Raw genomic sequence first — 18,554 nt, 5'->3', positions numbered from 1 at the left:
TTATCATCTTTGTATCTCTCATGACCTCATGATGGTATATGAGGCTTTGAAAGCATTACATGCAATAGGTAAATACATTGTTAGTCTATAAACTTCTTTATGTGCCTAAGATAAATATTAAATGAGACTGAACACTTAAATTTTTAGATTTTGTGGTATGAAATCTATTGAGCATGAGCGTCATCCAATAGAGCAGTGAACAGTGAGGAGAGAGGCATCAGGGGCCTTCATCAGTAAAATTTGGGGGGAGGAGTGTCCAGGGATCAGGGGCATGCTAGGACATCCACACTGAAGTACAAAACACATTAATACAACTTGCATCTCACTAGGAAGATGGAAGCACAATGCTTAACAGGCCTCTTTGGGTTCTGAAGGAGCATATTTCACACTTAAGAATACTGCTCTCTGCTCTAGACTGGGTGACATGAAAGGCTGTCAGTTCTCAATGAGGCCCAGAGCAGGAAAGGGGTCTATGGCAGGTCCATATTGTGGTGGAAGCAGGCCTGCCACTTGGGTCATCTAACCTAGTAGACTCTATGCTATTAAAGTTATTGGTGGAGGGGGAAATGTCGAAGAAATTAAGGCAAACTCTTGATTTTTCTGTTTATTTTATTGAATAACTAAATGTACAAAAACCACATAGAGTACATTACTAAAGAAAATATTTTATATTTTCAAATATATAATGGATTCTTCACCCAATTATTTCTGTAACAAAACTAAGTATACATATTTTAATACATTTCATTTTTTCTCAAATTAAAGACTATGCTATAATTGTAACTACCTTTAGGAACCAAAGTCTAAAGATTTAAACTTGATATGGAGAAAAATGCATGTCAAGTCCTTCGTACCTGATTTGGTGCTGAGGTTGAACTGGTGTATTGGCTTGTTCCAGAATCCAGAAGCCACTCCAAACTAAAGCAAAGTGAAACCCTTAGGTTGGCCTTGGTTGCTTGAGGAACCTCTGGATGGGGGATGACTGGTTTTGCTCTGCATAGGACAGTCCTTCCCCAGGCCAAGAACTGTTCTCTGGGAACAGGGAACCGAGGTATATACTGTGTTCAGGCATTTGTTTGGGGAGACAGGTGGGGAGGGCCTTATTTGTTATGTCATATTTCTATTGGTAATCACTTCTCCATAAAAATAAAGAGCAAATGGGTAGCTCCAAGTCATTGATGAAACCAATATTTTTCCCACAGTTCTCTCTTGCTTAGTGATACTGAGACCAATGAAAAAGAACCCAAGGGCTAAATTCATTCTGAACACAAGTAGGAAAGCGACTGGCAACTGTGAGAGTGGCAGCAGCTGGGACCTGACTTTTGCGAAGTTCTCCCGGGCTTGACTTATTCTAAGCAGCCTGTGGAGATCTAGAATTTGGACACACTGCTTTGGATCTACCCTTTTACTTTTCCCACTGTCCACTGATCTTAATTTTTATACTCAAAAACAGGGAGAGGGAAAAAAATCTCAGTATCTGTCACAGAATCGCCATAAAACCTAAGGTCACACCCTAATTTCCCATTTAGAGTGTCCATTATGAATTCAAAATTAAACAACCAAAATAAATAATGGGTAGCTAATGAGTTTTTTAAAATCACCTCAGTGATTTCTTAACATAAAGCTGACCTGTCAAATGTGGGTAAAATCCCACTCAGAGGGAAGGTTTGGAATCCTACATAAAAATATAACATGCATTAAAACAAAATTCTTAAATATAAAAAAATTCAAGTGACCATATCCTTACTGATACTTATATAACACAAACAAACTTATAATGAACATTTTAGCACAAAATGCAGTTCATTTCTAGTTAACACATTGAAATAATTGACACTCAAATTCTAACTACTAGAGCATAGATGTCTGAATGAGATTCACATATGTACATATGCATCAAAGTAGAATTTGACTTTGGGCTAGTAAATTTTATTCTAATCCATAGTGTTTATGACTCTTAATTTCAGTTGCTTTTACTAAGAAATTGGGAGAAAACCAAAATTTCTGACACTTAGATGAATCAGAAAATAGCTATAGAGAGAATTATTATCTGTATATTCAGTAAGAAACTATTCTAAAGCTACTGTTTTTCTAACCTATTTCTCTATATAAAAGCTTCTCGATGGTAATCTACTCTTCCAATTAAAGGAAAATATCGTATCCTTTCTCCAATTCTATTTCTGCTGGAAGAGCTACATCATTTTTAATGGTTTCTTCTATATTTTGTATTTTTAAAAAATCTCAGCAACATTTCTTTCTGTAAAATATAAAGCAGCATCAAAAGTATTCATCTAATACTGGCATTCAGATTTTGAAGATATACCTTTATGATGAAGTAACAGTCCTAAAACAAAATGTTCAGAACCGTCAGAGTAACTAGCTATGAGAAAAATCAGATTTATGACCTTTTCTAAAATTTTTAAAGCTCTGCAGGTTTACATCAAAGTGCTCCTAGTGAGAATAATAATGTACTGCACTGAGAAACTGAGACCTCGTCTGGGCCTTCTTAATTTGTCTCTGGACATCTTTAAAAGTCAAAAGATCCGCACCATATGCTATCCTCAGGATCAGTACTACAGGATGTCTTGTAAAAAGATCTTTTGATATTACTGATAACAAAAGCACCTTGGATTGGATCCAAGATTGACATGTGTTATAAATAAATTCTGCTTTATAGTAAGATACATTTAAAGTACAATTCAACATATTTACCATAAAGACTATCTACGTAAATAATAATAAAAGTACTCCTTTGAAGTAAAAAATCTGCTGCTGCTGAAGAAGTGGTCAGTTCCTACTACTATAGCTTAACATGCCTGGTTTGATACCATTTCCTTAGTCTAAAGGAATTTTCATGATCTTTCAACATCTTACAATAATGACCTGGCACTAGTTTAGGTCTATAAAAACATAATTGCCACAAGTCACACAAAAACATGAAAACTAGCACAAATTTCTGAATCTCTTTAAAAAAGGTCTTTGGATAAGAACTATAATGCTTAATGCTGCAGAGGATCCAGAGAAGCACTCTAAATGATGGATAATATTTAATGACGGTAAATAAGAATTATTTTCTAAAAAGCTGAACAATGTCAATTTTAGGTAGAACATAACATAAAATTATTTCATGAAATATAGTCTTGATCTATGCTCTCCTGACAATACACCCAACAGAAAGCTTCCAGTCTATTTGCCGTTTCTTGGCCGATGAGACATTCATCCTTTAATTCCCTGATTGTCTTCCTCAATGATTTTTGGAAACGTTTTTCTCGGTCTAAAACATTCCGCAGACTTTTCTTGGTATCCTCTAGCTCACTGATCACATGATCTAATTTATGCTTAAGTTTCTTTGGACTGTCCATTACACTGTAGCTGTGTTCCTAAAAACATAAACACCAAGTTAGTAGAACACACAGACAAATAGCTGAAAGCTTATAACTAGGCCTCAGCTGTTTCTCCATTTACTGTGCTTAGAGAAGACCGTTAAGTTGGTGATAGTAAGACGTTTAAAGAACATAAGAGGCTAAGGGTGGAAGCAGTATTTCCGGTGCCTGGGGCCTCTTTGTTCTGTGGAAGGCTAGGCAGGCATGAGTACAGAATGCTATGGATGCCATGCACCTCTCATTCCGAGGTAGGTATCTGCTTATGAACTCCATGATACCCACAATCACTATACAGTTTTTGTTCCCTAAATGTGGGCTGCTAAGTTTAAGTTTTATCAATCAAACAAACTTACATTGTTAAATTTGTAACTGAGTTACTTTAATTTGAAGAATATTTGACTCTATAAGGGGAGACCGGAAAGGCATGGAGATTAGCCCTTAGTAATTCTATTTGGCATAGCCCTGGACGCTCAAGGCAGTGCAATAAAGCAAGAAAAAGAAATCAAAGTTATTCATATTGGAAAGAAGGAATTAAAACTTTTTAACGACAGAAAACATGATGTAGAAAATCTGATAGCTTCTACAAAAAGCTTTGATAATTAATATGTGAATTTAGCAAGTTTTTCATATACAAGATCAATATAGATATCAATTTCCATATACTAGCAATAAATAAAACAATACTATTTATAAAAATGAAGTGAAAAACCTGTCCACTGAAAGCTACAAAACATTGCTGAGAGAAGTTAAAAGCCTAAATAAATGAAAAGAGATAATGAATTCATGGGTTGAAAGACTTAAAAAAAGACTTAAAATAGTCTTATTAAGATGGTAAGTCTTCCCAAATGGACTTGCAGATTCAACACAATCCCAGTCAAAATTCTAACTGGCCTTTTTGTAAACATTTACAAAGTGTTCTAAAATTCATATAAAATATGCAAAGACTAAGAATATCCAAAACAACTTTGAAAAAGAACAAAGTTGGAAGACTACCTGATTTAAAGTATTATAAAGTGATAGTAATTAAGATAGTAAAACAGATCTCGTTCTAACATGAATAGACAATGAGATGAATAAATAAATGCAAGCTTCACTACTCTGTATGTCTATGATGGTTCTTTAAAACCTAAAGATATAACTATTTTTTAAACTAGATATTTCCATATAAAAATATAGTATCTAAAGGGAGGTTTGCCTTTTCTTGGTTGAAATATCCTTGTGAAAACATTCTCTGAACTAAATATGTAACCAAAGGCTTAACTAACTCTAATTTGTTATTGAATTATAATGGCCCTGGGAAGCAGTATTAATTTTGGATATTACAGGTTTTAAAAAAACCTCAAACATGTAAACCCCTGGTACTTTTAAAAGATTTTGAAAGGTTTAATACTAATGGAGAGGACAAATTCATCTTAAAAATATCACCACACCACAACTCCAAATCTATGGGACACAGTGAAAGCAGTCCTGAGAGGGAAGTTCATAGAACTACAAGCCTACCTCAAAAACAAGAAAAACTTGTAATAGACTCTCTAACCCTACAACTTAAAAACTTAGAAAGAGCACAACAAGAAAAGCAAGAGTAATTAGAAGGAAGGAGATAATAAAGATCAGAGCAGAAATAAATGACATTGAGACTAAAAAACAAACAAACAAAAAAAACCCACAAAAGATTAATGAAACCAAGAGCTGGTTCTTTGAAAAGATAAACAAGATTGATAAACTTTTGCCAGACTCATCAAGAAACAAAGAGAGAGGACGCAAATTAACAAAATCAGAAATGAAAGAGGTGAAATAACAACTGACCCAACAGAAATACAAAGGATTGTAAGAAAATACTATGAACAACTATATGTCACCAAGCTAGACAACCTGGATGAAATGGACAAAGTCCTAGAAAAACATACAACCATCCAAAACTCAATCAGGAAGAGTCAGAAAGCCTGAATAGGCCGATAACTGCTAACGAAGTTGAAGCAGTAATCAAAGGGCTCCCAGCACACAAAAGCCCCGGCCCCGATGGCTTCACAGGGAGTTTTACCAAACATTCAAAGAAGAATTAACACCTTCCCTCCTCTAACTACTTCAAAAAATTCAAGAGGAAGGAAGACTTCCAAACTCTGTTTACGGGGCCAGCATTAGCCTAATTCCAAAACCAGATAAAGACATTACAAAGAAAGAGAATTACAGGCCAATATCCCTGATAAATATAGATGCTAAAATCAACAAAATATTAGCAAATCGGAACCAGCAATATATTAAAAAGATCATACACCATTACCAAGTGGGATTTATTCCAGGGATGTGAGGCTGGTACAATATTCGCAAATCAATAAACATGATACATCACATAAACAAACTGAAAGACAAAAATCATATGATCATATCAATTGATGCAGAAAAAGCATTTGATAAAATCCCATACCCATTTTTGATAAAAACTCTCAGCAAAGTGGGAACAGAGGGATCATACCTAAACATAATAAAGGCTATATATGACAAACCTATAGCCAACATCATACTCAATGGACAAAAACTAAAACCATTTCCCCTAAGAACAGGAACAAGACAGGGGTGTCCACTTTCACCACTTTGATTCAACATAGTACTGAAGTCCTAGTCTTGTCTGTGATCAGACAAGAAGAAAACATAAAAGGCATCCAAATTGGAAAGGAGGAAACAAAACTGTCATTATTTGCACATGACATGATATTGTACATAGAGAATCCTAAAGACAAAACTACTAGATTTAATAAATGAATTCAGCAAGGTAGCAGGATACAAAATTAACACCCAGAAATCGATGGCATTTTTATACACCAATAAGGAACTCTCAGAAAAAGAAAGTAAAGAAACAATCCCATTTACCATTGCAATTAAAAAAATAAGATACCTAAGAATAAACTTAACCAAAGATGTAAAAGACCTGTACTTGGAAAACTACAGTACACTGAAAAAAAGAAATAGAGGAAGATATAAACAAATGGAAAAATATACCATGTTCATAGATTGGGAAAATTAACATCATTAATATGTCCATACTACTCAAAGCAATCTATAAATTCAATGCAATCCCTATTAAAATACCAACAGCATCTTTCACAGATCTAGAACACACTTTGAAAATTTATATGGAACCAAAAAACACCCCGGATAGCCACGACAATCTTGAGAAAGAAGAACAAAGTTGGAGGGATCATAATACCAGATATCAAGTTATACTACAAAGCCACTGTCATCTAAACAATCTGGCACAAGAACAGACATATAGATCAGTGGAACAAAACAGAGAACTCAGTAATTGACCCATGTCATTATGGTCAATTAATATTTGACAAAGGAGGCAAGAACATACAATGGCGTAAAGACAATCTCTTCAAAAAATGATGCTGGGAAAATTGGACAGGTACATGCAAAAAAATGAAACTGGACCACCAACTTACACCATACACAAAAGTAAATTCAAAATGGATAAAAGACTTAAATGTAAGGCATGAAACCATAAAAATCCTAGAAGAAAACATAGGCAGCAAAATCTCAGACATCTCTCATAGCAATATGTTTGCTGATACATCTCCTAGGGCATGAGAAACTAAGGAGAAAATAAACAAATGGGACTGCATCAAAATAAAAAGCTTCTGCACAGCAAAAGAAACCATCAACAAAAAGAAAAGGGAGCCCACTGTATGGGAAAACATATTTGCCACCTACACATCTGATAAAGGGTTAATATCCAAAATATATAAGGAACTCATACGACTTAACCAAAGGAAGACAAACAATCCAATTAAAAAATGGGCAAAGGACCTAAATAGACACTTCTCCAAAGAGGGCATACTGATGGCTAAGAGACATATGAAAAAATGCTCAACATTGCTCATCATCAGAGAGATGCAAATTAAAACCACAATGAGGCATCACTTGACACCTGTCAGAATGGCTCCATCAACAAATCAACGAACAAGTGCTTGTGAGGATGTGGAGAAAAGGGCACCCTAGTGCACTGCTGGTGGGAATGCAGACTGGTGCAGCCACCATGGAAAACAGTGTGGAGTTTCCTCAAAAGATTAAAAATTGACCTACCACTTGACCCAGTGATCCCACTTCTAGGAATATATCCTAAGAAACCCGAAACACCAATCATAAAGAGTTTATGCCCCCTATGTTTATAGCAGTGCAATTTACAATAGCTAAGATCTGGAAACAGCCCAAGTGCCCAACAGCAAATGAGTGGATGAAAAAGCTGTGGCACATTTACAACATGGAATGCTATGCAGCTGTAAAAAAAGAAGGATCTTTTATCCTTTGGGACAGCATGGAGAGAACTGCAAAGTATTATGCTAAGTGAAATAAGCCAGTCAGAGAAAGACAAATACCACATGATCTCACTTATATGTGGAATCTAATAAACAAAATAAACTGACAACAAAATGGATCCAGAGACATAGAAGCATGGAATAGACTGAGGGATCTCAGAGGGAAGGCGGGGAGGGGGCAGTGGGTGTGGAGAGATTAATCAAAAAACTTGTATGTTTATAAGCATAACCCATGGACACAGACACTGGTCTGGGGAAGGCCTGGGGGTGGGATGGATGCAGGATGGAGGGGATCAATGGGAGTAAAAAGGAGACATCTGTAATATTTTCAACAATAAAGGTAAAGAAACTTAAAAAAATTTATCAACATTAGCTCAGTGAGTAATTTTACTTACAAAAATAAACTGGGATTGAAATTCTTCAATACACGAGGAAGCACCAACAAGCTGGTGATTGTGGTTTGTGACTGGAAGGGTTTTGAGGGTGAAGTTTTTCCTACAATGCAGCTTTTCTCTTTTCCCCTGTTAAGAAGAGTTAATAACAATTATTGTAGATACTTCTGCCCTTTCAAAATTTTTATTTCTTCCTTACTTTGTATAGTAAAATTAATACATTTCTTTTCACGGAAACTGATTTTAAAAGTCAGTAAATTTTAAGTTCCACTGAAATTACTTTAAAGGAACTTTCCCAAAATCACTCTAAAGTTCATCTAGAAACACAAATTTTCCTAAAAAGGAAGAGTAATAATGAGGAAAAGATATGCCCTACAAGTATTAAAAATATTTTACACTTGCCCTGTCAGTGTGGCTCAGTAACCCATGAACCAAGAGGTCACTGGTTTTATTCCTGGTCAGGGTACATGCCCTGGTTGTGGGCTTGATGTCCAGTAGGGGGCGTGCAGAAGGCAGCCAAATGACGTTTCCATCTCTCTATTCATCTCCCTTCCTCTCTCTAAAATCAATTTAAAAACATACAAAAAATATATTACACAGAAACAAAAGCAAAAAGTCTGCTATTCTCCTAGACAGAAAAATCTAGAAATAGTTCAAGTAGATAAAAGCCTTTAGAATTTAAAAAATGGCATCATAAATAAGTGGAGAAAAGCTATGTCAAAATGAACTAATTAAGAAAACGTTATATCCTTTATACACAATAAAACATGATGAAATTCTGTGTACTAAAAATTTATGTAAAGATAAAAACCACGATGGACTATAAAAAAATTTAGGAAATGTTTATATAATCTTGAGGTAGGAAAGGCTAAAGTCAGACAAGAGAAAATATAGGACTGGCTACTCAACAAAAAAGTCTGAATTTTATAAAAGTATGAAAATAGAAGATGACCTGAACACACATACATACAAATGGCTAATAAACATATAAAAATGTAGAAACTCACTAACATTCAGAGATGAATTAAAACAGTAAGATGACATTTTTGCCTGTCAATTTTATCAAAAGTTAAAAACACAATACTGAGAGGATTAGAGTGGGCAGACATTTTTATGCATTGCTAGTAGGGGAATAGATTGGTATAAGCCTTTAGGAGAACTGTATCAAACACAAGTCTTAAAAATGAGGCCCTGTCTAGTGTTACTCAGTTGGTTGGAGCGTTGTCCCTTACACTGAAAGGTGGTGGGTTTGATTCCTGGTCAGGCCACATACTCAGGTTGTGGGTTCAATCTCTGGGGTGGGTACGGGAGGCAACGAATGGATGTTTCTCTCCCTTTCCCTCTCTAAAATCAATTTAAAAAATTAAAAAAAACAGGATTTCTTTAAAATTAAAAAAATGTGTACAATTTTTGATCCAACAATTGTATTTCCAAGAATTTAGTTTGAGGAAATAAAGATATGTACAAAGATATAGCCCTAGCCGGTTTTGCTTGGTGGTTAGAGCATCAGCCCGAGGACTGAAGGGTCTCAGGTTCAATTCCGGTCAGGGGCATTTACCTCTGTTACAGGCTCGATTTCTGGCCCTGGGGAGGAAATCAATCAATGTGTCTCTCTCACATTGATGTTTCCCTCTTTCTCTCTCCCCCTTCCATTCTCTCTGAAAAGCAATGGAAAAAATATCCTCAGGTGAGGAATACAAAAAAAAAAAAAAATCCAACTACAATAATGTTCATTATAGTGCTCTTTAAAATACTAAAAGATGATAACCTATATATAATAGTGAGGGCTGATTACATAAACTATTGTTCATACATAGAATCAATGGCTATATGGTCATTAAAAATGTTCTATATAGCTGACACCAGCAAGTGCTAGCAAGGATATAGAACCAGAGGAAGTTTTATACACTGAAGGTGGGACTATAAATTGGCAAACCACTTTGGAAAATTATGACAATATCTACTTAAGCTGAACATACACATCCCTAGGAGTTAGCAATTTCACTTCTAAGAGAAGTTATGTATATTCTTCATAAATGTGTGCATAAGTGCATCAAAAGACATGGACAAAAATGTTCGTAGTTGAATGAAAAAAGTATAGTTTATTTCTACAATGGAATATTATAGTGCAAAGAAAATAAATGAACTATTATCACATGCTACAATGAGAATTAATGACACAAATGTAATGTTGAGCTAAAGAAGCCAGAGTACATAGTATATGACTCTGTTTATATAACTGACAATGACATCAATTAACTTTGTGGGTGTAGTGGTTGGGGAAAAAGCATGAGGGAGGCTTCTGGGGTACTGGTAATATTCCATATCTTTCAGGGGAGTTACATGAGTCTATTCTCTTTGTGAAAATTCACTGGTCTATGTATACACTTACGATGTGTGTACTATTCTGCATATATGTTGTACTTCAATATAAAATTTAGTTTAAAAAATTGGTGTTCCATACAGTATTCTTTTAAAAATGTGATCCATAGATCTGTAACATGATCATGTTGGGTGCATGTTATGAAGCGCAGATTTCCTAGACTCTTAACACAAACTTACTGAATCAAATTCTCTGAAAGAGCGATACAGGCTTCTGCATTTTAAAAAGCTTCCTCAATTAAGTCTTATGTAGGCTAACATTTGAAAGCCACTGTGAAAAAATATAGGGTGAGGCAAAAGTAGGTTTACAGTTGTAAGTACTCAAAACACAGTTTAGTTATTTATTTTTAGAGAAAATCATTTTATTTTTTTTAGGCTAATGATTTTTGTGTTTTGCTTAAAATATTACAGATGCCCCTTTTTCTCCCCAATGACCCATTCCACCCCGTCCCACCCCCCTCCCCAGTCCCTCTCCACACCTGTGTCCATGTCCTTGGGTTGTACATATATGCATATAAATTCTTTGGTTACTCTCTCCCTCTCCACCCACTACCCTCCTCCATCCCTCTGACATTCGTCAGTCTGATCCATGTTTCCATGTCATTGAATCTATTCTGTTCAGAGTTTATTCTTGTATTATTTATTCTTGTATTATTTTCCATACAAACATCTGTAAAGCTACTTTTGCCCCACCCTATATTTAACATCATGGAAAACAGTAGTTAAAAGTGGACTCTGGAGCCAACATGCCTGGGTTGAAATCCAGCCTCTGCCATTTAATAGCTGTGTGACTTGGGGAAGGTATTCCAGCTCTCTGGGCCTGTTTCCCCAAGTGGTAAAATGAGGATAATAGTAGTATTTATCTCATATGATTGTTGTGAGGACTAAATGAATGAATAATATATGTGGGTTTGATCCCCAGTTGGGGTGGGAGGCAACCAATCAGTGTTTCTATCTCCCCCTCTTCCGCTCTCTAAAATCAATTTAAAAAAAAAGAAAAAAAGAGGAGCAAATAAAAAGGAGAATATATATACCGTCTAATTCTATTTTCGTAAAACTATATAAATATAGATGAATTTATATATAAACATACACATACAGATGACTAGAAAGCTAACACATCAGAGTGTTAACAGTGTTATCTCTGGATTAAGTGATTATTGTTAATTTTTATTTTCTCTTTAATATCTAATTTCCTATAATAAAAATTTTCTTTATTAGGAAATATTTTTTGAAAGTCAGTAACTTATAGTTTTTTATGCCCACATTTTTTAAGGTCCTCTTACCATGATAGATATTTGACACCTTACTACAGAATAAAAACCCTTTAGAGCAAATGGCACAAGACATTGCACATTTATTAATAAGGAAGAAAGTGAGGCAGTCTCTACTTGATAACTCAGGTACCACAATAGAACAACAATACAAAGTGACCAAGGCCACATGGGTGCAGTTACACTACTGGACTACTTCCTTGTTTCCAGCTGTCAGGAAGGAGATACCTTTCAATGGAGGTTAATTACTACTGTGGAACCCACAGGCTCTTCCTGAATGGTCCACATTGGAATCAGTCAGTCTAAGTTTTTGGAAGCACACACATACACTTCCAGGAACACGAAGTCAAGAAAGGTATTGAAGGTGAGGCAGCCAACCCATAGCACTAGTACCACTGAGAAAAAACAGAATTCAACTAGAGTTTACTAACCCAATCCTTTTATTTTCTTTTTCAGACCTCTTCTCTCCTTACCTTCTCCTGTTATCGCCTTCTGGTTTTCTTCCTTCCAGTCCTACCTAGGCTTTAAGTTCAAATGTACGTGGCTCTAAAAGTATATGCTGGACCTATTGGAGGCTCTGCTCTTGACTTTTGCTCCAGAGTGAGCAGGACTGCCAAATTGGAACTTTACTTCAACCCTCTTATGTTCCTCTATTTTTCAGATACAAATATTGAATTATGTTAACTCTTAGGGTCAGTACACTTCACCAAACCTTGGTAATGTACAAACATTTCTGAGTGGCTATTGGTAAAATACTCCTACTACACGTTACAAAGTCTGAAGCAGCAGTTTACATATTTAAAAACTTAAAAGGATTTCAAAGCAAGTATGGTTAAGCTTTTTCAACAGTACCATAAAGAGTGAGAAACGGTGGTAAGAAGTATCTCATAAACAAACCTGTAAGTGAGATGGAGAATCAAAGATAGAAGGTATGACTCCAGGTTTCAGTTTAATATTTGGAGAACTTCTGTCAAAATCTGTCTTCTTAAAGTGCCTTGAACACAACACATCTCCTTTTTTAGGCTCCCAAATGCCTGCAGCATTCACATCAAGTCTTTTCATTGCTAATACCCATTTTCTTTTGACATTTTCATCTGTGGGGAATCTAGAAAAAATACAAAAAGTATTTTAAAATTAAACACTATTGATACTCTACTTGAATTAGGGGTGTGACTAAATTAATTCCTTAACCAGTTTGTTATTACTCTTGGGAAATATTATGGAAACCATTAAGATTCATGTTTTAACTTTCACTTTTAATAGTCAGATTTTTCTACCAATCACGCTGTAGACATATGGCCCTCATTTAAATTTTTCTCATGTTATAAAGAAGTTTCAAAAGATATTTAATATAGTAAGATCCACCACAACTGAAGGTTTTTCTTCATCCCAGGACAGACTATATTTGGGCAAAGATCCTTTAGTCCGATTGTAAGCTACACATAAACCACACTGAATTTCTTTGAAGGTGTGTTAAAATGCAAAGTAATGCTAGCAAACGCGGCTTTGATGATATTTTTGTTAACCAGCCTGATGCCTTGGGCAGGTATCTTAAACTTCTAAACTAAATTATAAAAGTGTAAAGGTATCCCTGTCACTTCAAATTTAACTAAAAAGGTTATTTAAAAAGAACTTGGGAACTAAAGTTCAAAACTTAAGACTTAAGTAAAACTACTTTTTGCTTTTTAAAACACTTGGCTTCACTACCGCAAAAATCTTACACATGGAAAGTCAGTCCTTTTAACTTGGAATTTGGCAAACAGCGAGAAGCACATCCAATCGCCGAGCAACATTTCACCATGATTTTAGCAACTCATAACAGAACTGAAAGAAAGTTAAAATGGTCAGAGTTAGCACCTTCAAAGCCAAGGGGAACACACCTTTCCTAGTACATTTTAGGTAAGAGAAAGTCCTATTAGAAAGCCAAAGACAACTCTTTTCTCCCAACACCCGCAGCTCCGCTCCTGAGTTCCCGGGGCCGGGCTCCCTAAGGAGAAGCCGCGTTTAGCGGGCGCCGGGCAGGCGGCTCGTTTCCCAGACCCGCGCGCCTCCCGCCAGGGCTCCTCCCGCAGCTCCCGGCCCCGGCGCCTCCCGCCGGGGCTCCTCCCGCAGCACCGGCCCCGCGCGCCTCCCGCCGGGGCTCCTCCCGCAGCACCGGCCCCGCGCGCCTCCCGCCGGGGCGCCTCCCGCAGCTCCCGGCCCCGGCGCCTCCCGCCGGGGCTCCTCCCGCAGCTCCCGGCCCCGCGCGCCTCCCGCCGGGGCTCCTCCCGCAGCTCCCGGCCCCGCGCGCCTCCCGCCGGGGCTCCTCCCGCAGCTCCGGCCCCGCGCGCCTCCCGCCGGGGCTCCTCCCGCAGCTCCCGGCCCCGGCGCCTCCCGCCAGGGCTCCTCCCGCAGCACCGGCCCCGGTGCCTCCCGCCAGGGCTCCTCCCGCAGCACCGGCCCCGCGCGCCTCCCGCCAGGGCGCCTCCCGCCAGGGCGCCTCCCGCAGCACCGGCCCCGCGCCCGGCCCGCCCGCGCCTCGCAGCTCCCGCCGGACTCCCAGGGGAGGAGCGACCCCCTCTGGCACTAGCTCTCGTGGAAACGCGCTCCGTCCGGCACTTCCCCAGGCTGGAACCTTCCATTTACTTCAGGGACTCCCCAATGTCCTTCTACCCCCGAGCCTACGAGGTCCCCGACGGCGCGGCGGGGCGCTCTTCCCGCCTGTCCCCGCGCCTCGGCTGGTGACTGGCACATCGCGGCCGTTCGCGCAGATTCTGAGTGAACCGGGAGCCAGGAGAGCGGCCGGGGACAGGGAGCAGGGGACCCGCGCCGCGGAGGGCCCGCGCCCACCCGGGCGGCCGGGCTCCGCCCCTTTCCGCAGGCTGCGGCCACGCAGGGGAGGGCGGGGCCGCCCGGCAGGTGCGGAGGCGGCCGACGGGCCTGCCGCCCCGGGCCGCGGGCGTCTCCGCGCCGCTGCAGTGCGCCGGCCCCAGCTCGGGCGGGCCGCGGCGGGTGGGGGAGAGGAGGCAGCCTACGAGTCGTTACCGTTAGCGGCGGAGACAGCGACTAACGCCGGCGACAGAGATTGCGTCTTCCTTCGCTTCCGCCCCGTCCGCCGGAAATCCGACTGCCCCGGGTCACGTGCCCGGCCGCCATATTGGCTCCGGCGGCGGCCGCGGCCGGGAGGGGGTGCGCGAGGGCGGCGCGGCGGCTCGGCGCGTAGTTCTCATCCTCGGAAGGGGGTCCTTGGCGTGGGAGGGGAGGTCCAGGAGATGGCGGCCTTGGCGCGGGAAGATGGCGCCCGAGGCCCCGAGCGAGGGCGGCGGGGCTGCGAGCATTATGACAGAGGCTGCCTCCTGAAGGTGACGACTTCACGGGCTTCTTCCTCCCCGAGCTTCCGCGGGGCCGGGCAGGGGCGGAGTGGGCCGGGCGGCGAGGCCCGGGCGTGAGCTGGAGGCTGCGCTGTCAGGCTGCCGCCTTCGCCTCGAGCGGGGCGCCCGCTGCCGGGAGCGTGCTTGGCGAGCTGTCCGCGGGCCCCGCGAAGCGCCTGTTTCGTGCTTCGCCAGCGGAGCCCCTCTTGCTGGGGAAGCGCCTGGGCTCGCACCGCAGTCACCGTCGGTGGCCTTATCGAGCTCGGTTTCTGCTGCTGGAAGCAGACTGAGGCGGCCTCGGGCCTGGGCGGGCCGTTCCCAGAGCCCTTTCGAGTGCGTGAGGACATAACGGGAGAGGGTGAGCAGGTGGAGGCCCGCAGCGTGACTTCGGCCGCTGTGGCGGCCGCGCCCCGGCGAGCCGGCTTCAGTTAGGGCCGGTGGGGGAGCCGGCCGCCCGGCCAGAACGTCGGTGTGAATAGGTGGACGGCGCGCAAGGGCCGCTCGGTGGGAGTGACGGACCGGACAGTGCCTCGCGTGCATCTATTCTTACTTGGGGTGTTCACTTGGAGAAAAACTTCTAGTCAGTCTAGAATTTTAAAACTCGGCCTCCATCTGATTGAAAGTTTACTGATTTTTCGTGCAATAAACAGTTAAAAGATTCTGTGTAAAAAGCTTGGGATTTGGAGCCCCACAGCCCTACGCCCAAATGTTAGCTCTGCTCCTTTAGTAAGTCGGGGCCTTTGGGCAGACTACCCTTTGAGTGCCCGTATGTACAGTACGGGTGATAGGAGTTCCTGTTTCGTGGCGAGGCGCCTGTTAGGACGACCCGAACCCTTTTCGCAGGCCGCGGTTTGGTGAGCATTCCTCCGCTGCACTGGACGCGCTCCTTCGACGTTGGTCGTTCACCAAGTGTTGAGAAAGGAGCTGAATGCTCTCCTTACGATTCCGCTGCCACCGGGTGCGCCTGTTACTGTTTCAAGCTTGAGGTCTGAAACGGAATTCAACGTTTTGTCCCTCCCTCCAGCCCCCAAGAAACTGTGCAGAGATTGTATCTGTTTCAAGCACTGAGGTCCTGGGACCCGCGCATCAAAGGCTTTTTTCCCTTGTCCTCTGTCTTCCTTAAGTACCAGAGGCCAAGTGAAGAGTTGACTGACTTCCTTTTTGGGAGGAAATGATCAACTAAATAAAACGCTGCACTTTGAGTAAGATAACAACTGAAAATGGACCTTTAAGTTTATCAAGGAGGAGGTTACTGGTGATCCTGAGAAGTTTCTGTGGCGATACTGGGAGAAAACCTTATTGGAGTGGATTCAAGAGAAAAATAGGAATAGTGGAAACTGGTAGCCGTCTTTAGAGACAACTCTTGGAGTGTTGTTGTAAAAGAACAAAAATATAAGGCTGTGGTTGCTGGGAGGTGTGGGGTCATGAGATTCCCCCCCACCCCCTTAAGATGGGAGTTATTGCTGCCTGTTTGTATGTTCTTGGAAATGACCCAGTAAAGTGAAAACATTTTGTAATAGGAGGGAGAGGGGAAATTGTAGGAGCACTGCCCTTGAGTATCCAAAGAGGTGGAATCCAATGTACAAGTGAAGGTAGGTAGCCTTAAATAATAACATGGGCTGGAGATTGTGTAACAGAAGGAAAGAGTATGAGGTACATTTGCAAGTAGGGTGATAGAATTTGTGGGAGGATGTTCTTTTGATTACCTCTTCTGTTTTCATAGTGAAGTAGTGAAATCCATCAGCAGATTTTAGGGAGGGAGGAAAAGGTGTTTGAGGTGTAAAAAGAGAGGAGATGTGAAATAATCATAGGCCCTAGGTCCTAGACTCTGGAAGAATGCAGGAATTGACTAGAAAAACGTGGTAATAAGAGCCCACTTTTTTTTTTTTTTTTGGTGGTTGTGACTTTATGAGACCAGTCAGTGTTGGCCCTTTTTCTTTAACGGTATTCGGCTGCTCCTATATAAGTTAAGCAGGAGAGAATTGGACTTAACCGGCTGAGATTCTGGGTAGGTGAGTATGTAGGGGAAGAGAGAAGGAACTAGGGTGTGTGTAGGGCAAGAATTGGAGTGTGTTGGAAAGAGAGGAAGTAGTGTTTAGAGAATTCCATACTTGAAATTAAGGTACAAATAGGACTCAGTTCTTCTAGAGTCTTGGGTTTGATTCTGGGCAGGTACTTCACCCAGGTGTGTGCAGGAGGCAACCAATTGATGTGTCTCTCCAACATTGATGTTTCTCTCTCTCTCTCTCTCACTCTCACTCTCACTCTCACTCCCTTCCACTCTCTCTGAAAAGCAATGAAAAAAATATCCTCGGGTGAGGATTTAGAAAAAAATAAAAATAAAAACCTTAAAAAAAAAGCCAGGTTCACTTAAGAATGTCATTGATAAAATTAAAGCAGTGAAATTACTAATTTTATAAAATCTCATCCCTTGAATATGTCCTTTCACATGTTTGATGAAATGGGATGTTTTCATCAACCACTTCTGCAAACTGAATTTAGGTGATTTTGTGGGGAAAAGCTTTTGTGCAATTGGATTACAAACTGAACTATTTGCGTTTTTATGGAATAGCACCTATTTACTTGAACTATAATTATTCAGACTTGGGTATTTGGTGAACATTTTCTCAAAAAGGAGAGAAATGAGACTGTCATTACAAGGAAAACAACCAACAGTGATAAAATTTGAGCTTTCATGAACAAAATAGAATTTTGGAAAACTTGTCTCTGTCCCTGGGAGCTTGAATGCTTCCCAATACCTAAAGAATTTTCTGATGAGATGGGTAGTGATATTAATGAATCTGATTTTTGATATTGCATAATTTAGTGAACTGATACTTTCCAAATAACCAATACATAAGTAAAAGATACAAAATTCAAGATAGGTCAATGGGTTTTAATGTAACAGTGAGAAAAGTTTACTGATGTGATTTCAGAGACCATGTTACAACTAACCATTTATAAGAGGAGTTGAGTTTTGGTATAGTATCAGAGAAGAATATCCATAATCCTCTGAAAAGGCTATTGAAGTACTCCCTTTCCAGCTACATATTTGTGCGAGTTCAAAATTTCTTCATATACTTCAACCAAAACTGATTGAATGCAGAAGCAAAACTGACAATTCAGCTATTTTGGGGGAAAATATAACTTATTATTCATTAAAATATGTTATTTATGTTAAGATGTAGTGGCTTGTTACTATTATTTTACAAAGTAATATTTTTAAAAACCTATTTGTTTTAATTTATAATATGGTATTAATAGATATAATCCACATAAACAAAAGCTCTCTGGGATACTCAGTAATTTTTAAGAGTGTAAAAGGTCCCTAACACCAAAACATTGGAGAAACATTGTTCCTATAGTATGACTGAGCATATGTGGCTGAGGAGGGTCGGAGGACAAGACCATTGGAAGTGAGAAAGTCAAGGAACTGAATTCAGGGTATTGAAGGATT

General features: G+C 40.3%; 2 protein-coding genes across 8 annotated transcripts in view; one reads left to right on the top strand and one right to left on the bottom strand.

Moving 5' to 3' along the window:
* Positions 1-1,063: 1,063 nt before the first annotated feature.
* Positions 1,064-14,837, bottom strand: THAP6 (THAP domain containing 6). 5 transcript variants are annotated; one of them, XM_081136682.1, is made up of 5 exons: positions 14,772-14,837; positions 13,469-13,571; positions 12,645-12,852; positions 8,095-8,220; positions 1,064-3,380 (listed from the first exon to the last, which is right to left on the bottom strand). In XM_081136682.1, exons 2-5 carry the CDS (start codon positions 13,546-13,548, stop codon positions 3,126-3,128), a joined length of 669 nt encoding a protein of 222 aa, XP_080992808.1. In that variant the 5' UTR covers positions 13,549-13,571; positions 14,772-14,837; the 3' UTR covers positions 1,064-3,125. The 5 variants fall into 5 exon arrangements, with proteins under 5 accessions (XP_080992808.1, XP_080992809.1, XP_080992810.1 ...); XM_081136683.1 differs by lacking the exon at positions 14,772-14,837 and adding an exon at positions 14,412-14,616; XM_081136684.1 differs by lacking the exon at positions 14,772-14,837 and adding an exon at positions 14,400-14,605.
* Positions 14,836-18,554, top strand: part of RCHY1 (ring finger and CHY zinc finger domain containing 1) — a 20,080-nt gene continuing 16,361 nt past the window's right edge. Inside the window, exon 1 of one of the 3 annotated variants that reach the window (XM_081136640.1) lies at positions 14,836-15,088. In XM_081136640.1, coding sequence (XP_080992766.1) covers positions 14,999-15,088 — 90 coding nt within the window. In that variant the 5' untranslated portion in view covers positions 14,836-14,998. Of the gene's footprint in view, positions 16,690-18,554 lie in introns of all 3 variants that reach the window. The other 2 variants (XM_081136641.1, XM_081136642.1) reach the window with 2 other exon arrangements.

The sequence above is a fragment of the Miniopterus schreibersii genome, assembly GCF_964146895.1.
Source record: "Miniopterus schreibersii genome assembly, chromosome: 1".
In the NCBI taxonomy this organism is placed as follows: Eukaryota; Metazoa; Chordata; class Mammalia; order Chiroptera; family Miniopteridae; genus Miniopterus; species Miniopterus schreibersii.
Note: the sequence above shows the minus strand (reverse complement) of the source record. Positions and strands in the feature narration are given on the sequence as shown.